Source organism: Limulus polyphemus, unplaced genomic scaffold (genome assembly GCF_000517525.1).
Source record: "Limulus polyphemus unplaced genomic scaffold, Limulus_polyphemus-2.1.2 Scaffold3835, whole genome shotgun sequence".
NCBI classification, from domain to species: Eukaryota; Metazoa; Arthropoda; class Merostomata; order Xiphosura; family Limulidae; genus Limulus; species Limulus polyphemus.
This window is the reverse complement of record NW_013669445.1, coordinates 95,632-100,489: the sequence shown is the minus strand read 5'-3', so window position 1 is coordinate 100,489 and position 4,858 is coordinate 95,632. Positions and strand designations below refer to the sequence as shown.

At 34.0% G+C, this 4,858-nt stretch overlaps 1 protein-coding gene across 3 annotated transcripts in view; it reads right to left on the bottom strand.

The window, feature by feature from the left end:
* Positions 1 to 6: 6 nt before the first annotated feature.
* LOC106470128 overlaps positions 7 to 4,858 on the bottom strand; it is a 22,989-nt gene continuing 18,137 nt past the window's right edge. The window contains exons 3-4 of one of the 3 annotated variants that reach the window (XM_013930654.2): positions 1,657 to 1,865; positions 7 to 636 (exon numbers count right to left, since the gene is read on the bottom strand). In XM_013930654.2, the coding sequence (XP_013786108.1) occupies positions 68 to 636; positions 1,657 to 1,865 (778 nt within the window). In that variant the 3' untranslated portion in view covers positions 7 to 67. Of the gene's footprint in view, positions 637 to 1,656; positions 1,866 to 3,388; positions 3,526 to 4,858 lie in introns of those variants that run through there. The other 2 variants (XM_022398713.1, XM_013930655.2) reach the window with 2 other exon arrangements.

The window sequence follows — 4,858 nt, the reverse complement described above, 5'->3', positions numbered from 1 at the left end:
AAAAAAGTCAAAATAAATGCCGAAATCGGTTATATTATCTGCTCTTTTATCAATAAACACAATTCTGTCAGTTAGAGAAGGCTTCCAGCAACAGTAACAAGCAAGGAATATCACCCCTAAAACTGTGCAGCCTCCAACAATAATTGTGCTGTACAGTTGTTGTGATGACAGGAAAAACTACCATGTATAAAAAACCATATCCATATAAACCCGCATTTTCTAAAACTACCACAACGATATAAATCACGAAACGTCGACTCTCACGTAATTGAAACATATATGGCCAATATATGAGTGATGGTAAACCGAAAAGGAAAAATACTAATATGAAATAATACATTTTCCTCTGACGCGATAATAGCGACGGTGTCGGGTTTTCAGAAGTGCCAATTTCATGCGACTTCCAGACGAGTGTCGAAATCCAAACAGAAAACAATAAAGCGTGGATAATTGAAAACCCCAGAATGCCGTAGTATATGACAGACGTAGCCAAAGCGAAAACTACCGCACGTGAAATAAAAATTGATCCCCATCCTAAATAAGAGAGAATACTAGATAATACACCATCGTCTTTTCTTTTGACTGCACATAAAAGGGTCTTGACACTCAGAACTGAAGCCACCAGTTCCCACGTGGCTGTAAAAACATGAAATAAAACAGGTAAAGCCGATAAATATTTATTGTATTTCAAGACTGAAAATTAACTAATGTTCTGATTATAGATTTATATACTCCTTGGGACAAAAACATCTCTATCTTAACGTTTTGGTGAATTTAACTATAAACTCTCACCTACGACAATTTCTTTAAATTGGTTTTCGATTTAGATTACGTAAGGATTTGGGTCTAACGTGAAATGTTCTATTCGTAACTGTTGCCAGCTAAGCTAACATAGAAAATACCAGAACAAAACTTTCCTTCTTAAGAACAATGTAGTGTAATCATCATAACGAGTAAGAAATAAGTGTTATGATAATTGCATGTATACTATGAATTATATTACATTCTTGAGACATTGAATAATTTTGTTCATTCGTACTTCTATAGAAACTAGTTAAAGTTTTAACTTAATCACTGAAGGTCGTTTATAATAAATTTAATATAAGTAACATCTAACTTTTTGTATACTCAGTTAGCCTGATGAGATTTGGTATTGAGTTAATAATTAGTTTCAAATAATGTGATACTGTCATTACCAAAGAAGCCGTAACTGCGAATAATGTAGTTTGTTCTGTGTATAAAAACCTGCATTATTAATTCGTATGAATTATCAGGAGACCATTTACAAACAATGGGGTAATCAAACAAATAAATAAATAGATGAGATGTTATAAAAAACAACAACGAAAAACAGAGGAACTGTAAATGCAAACAACACAAGAGATGTGTAATGTAATCACCTGTGAATTAATCATGTATATTTACAAGCTTTGTTTTCAGTATTTACATCGACTGTAAACATACTAATAGTGCTGGAAAACAGCCCTGGCCTATGATAAAGAAATGTATACAGTTCTGTTTTGCCGACTGGATACGAAGTGCCTTTTTTATATTAATAATGGTAAAATACAACTATTCAGTGTATCAGATAAATATAAAATATATATAAATAAAACAGGTGAATTTTAAGTTATCTAATTTAAAGATGCTACTTACAAAGAGTATTAAAATCTATCTTTCCATCGAAGTAAGATACCAATATGTACAGTTGGAGAACAACTTGTACAAATCCTGAGTAGAAATCCAGAAAGAACTGTAAGACCAAAGCGTTTCTTTCCAGTTCGTTGGCTGTTTTTTTTTCTTTCTTGTTTGGCGCTCGAAACGGACACACTCGTGGTACAACAAAATTCAAAACTTCAACATGTCTGGAAATATATAGCACTGTGAAACATTTATACAGTAAATCTTTGCATAAACGTATAAAATTCGATATTAGAGCCGTGTGTGAATTGATCATTTTCTCAATTACATTCAAATAAGTATTTGTAATAAACTGAAAGAAACTGTAGTTTACCTGTAGCACATTTGTTACACTTGAAAAGTCTTACGAAAAAAAACTATGAAAAGTGAGAAAACAAACATGCCGGGGATTGGCTGGTTTTGCAAAACACCCAAAAGTTTTATCCTACGAGTTACGTACGGTAGGTGGTGTCTGTAGGCGTTTGTTCCTATACAACGAATCTTGTATTTGGATAAGATTTTAATTTTTTTTAAAATCGTATTAAGCATAATAAAAGATATAATAAATAAAATTTACACTATACCAGTGATTAGTTCTAAATTTCTTTTGTTTACGTATCACTTGAATTTTATATACATATCTTGGTGGACTACAATGGGATTTATACACTACAAGATATGCGGTAAATTCTTCGAAAACAATCATTCAAAAAACAATTCTTTGAAACATACATTCGCAAGCATTACGTGTTCACTACATAATTAGCACTACAAATTTTCACATACCACGCTAGTTGTATAGTGTTCGTTTCATTTTAAATACCTTAATAGCAAAAACATGACACTAAGGTCACAATGCAGTTCAAGCGATAACACACCCGTAATGTCAATGACCTTGACCTCACCTGACAGCTGAGCAAGTGATGAAGTGATCCGTGGCGGTATTCTTTATTGTACCGGTCATAATATGACACTTGTGACACTTTGATGCACGCTCAAATGACAAAAAAAAAAAAAAGAAAAGAAAAAAGATCCCTGACCAAGGAGTAGTTTTACTATGAATAGAAATGAAAATTGTTTTGATGATGTGTTAACTTGAATCCTATGATCCCGGCTCTAAAAAGGGACCACTCTATTAAACTGTTAACTAAGAAACAGTCAAGCAATCTTAAATACATTAATCAATGTTGTTATACTCTAACCAATAGCTAATTAGGTAATCTTTTTAAAATCTCAAATGCTTGAAAATCCATTTCAATACTTCTAACAATTACAATTTTCATTTCATTGTCTAATCTATGATTTATCACGTGTTAACAATAGATCACGTATTTCTTTGAACTGGTGCGCTTTCGTCATAGCTCCATTTTACGAACGCCGTATCAACACTACAGCCAAGACATATCTCAACACGAGCCTTCAACTTCTTTATGGTCATAGCTTTCCCCGAATGCCTTGTGGCAAATAAACCGCTTATTTCACACTCTAATCATAGCCAACCACCTAATAAAACTACTGCATAAATAATTGCAACTTCTTACCGAACTTTAACTTAGTTAACTCAAATCCTAGGCTCTATTTTGACGCATACTCGCATAAAATTTAAACCATAATATCGTGTGTGGGGTGAAAGGAAGTACTGTTCCTGAGCACCCCTGGTTGTCTCTCATGCCTCTTTGGGGCTTGTTTGATTTTTAAACCAAAATACCTGCTAAATGTTTCCTTTCCTTTTCATCTGTTAGTCTCTGCCATTGCTGCTGAGGTGTGTTGATGAATCTGAAACGTCCCTAGAAGTGCGTTTGAAAGTGCCAACGACTATCCATTAGCCACTATATAAGAATAGTCCTGTGAAATGATTGTAAAGTTAATCGAGAAAGGTATTCTAAATTTATTATAAACTGGTTTCCCCGAAATGTTAAATCTTGTTGAGACTCAAGTTAAGAGTTGAACGGATATTTACTTATTAAAGACAGACAAGTGAAGGAAAAAGATTATTGGAAATGTGAGCAATTTGAAAAGAAAATCCGAAGGTCGTATGATAAAAATGGTGACAACCAGATGTGCCAGCTTCAGAGGACTGGGCTATAGTTTACCAAATCGTTGTTCCTAAAGCATATCGTTCTGAAATATTGAAAGTTGCCCACGAATTCCCCATGGGAGGTCATTTAGGTGTCAACAAGACATGTAACAAAATAATGAGATATTTCTTTTGGCCAAAAATTAGGCAAGGTGTTTTTTTTTCAGTTTTGCAAAACTTGTCATACCTGTCAGGTTCAGTCAGAAAACTTAAACAGAAAATTCCTTTTGCTTCTCTGAAACCTATCCCAGCTTTTGAAGAACGTAAGTTCCGTCCTGAGGACATGGTCTTAGTATTGTTACCCACTATGGGATATCTAATAAAAAAAAAAGACAGAAAGAAAGGAAGAAAAAAAAAGACAGAAACAATGAAAAAAAAACACACAAACAAAACACATGGTTGTTAAATTGCAGTTTATCACCATGAGAATATGGTTTGAAGATAATCCATGTCATAAGGGTTGATAACATTTGTGCCGATGTACTTTCATGTACAATGAAATTTTATGATCATAAGGTAATTTGTATTGGCTTTGTTCTATACTGTAATGATTATTGAACTTGTATAATCATTTGAATAATGTATTATATATAATGTAATGTTGTCAATATGTATATAATATCATAGTTAAAAATTGTCTAAAGCCAATTTTTAATTCTCTGAGGAGGAAGTTGTTTGTTTGTTTTTGAATTTCGCGCAAAGCTACGCGAGAGCTATCTGCGCTAGCCGTCCCTAATATAGCAGTGTAAGACTAGAGGGACGGCAGCTAGTCATCACCACCCACCACCAACTCTTGGGCTACTCTTTTACCAACGAATAGTGGGATTGACCGTCACATTATAACGCCCCCACGGCTGAGAGGGCGAGCATATTTGGTGTGACGGGGATTCGAACCCGCGACCCTCTGATTGCGAGTCGAGCGCCCTAACCACCTAGCCATGGGAGGGAGTTGTAACGAATTTGTTATTATATATTTATTTAAATATCAACGTTTGTTTCGATTAACTTTATATTTTAAAACATTCATAGCTTATAGTGTTAAATATGTATTGCAAAACTCCCGCCTATTCTCTAAAGTTGTAGAAGATTTTCGAGAGTAAG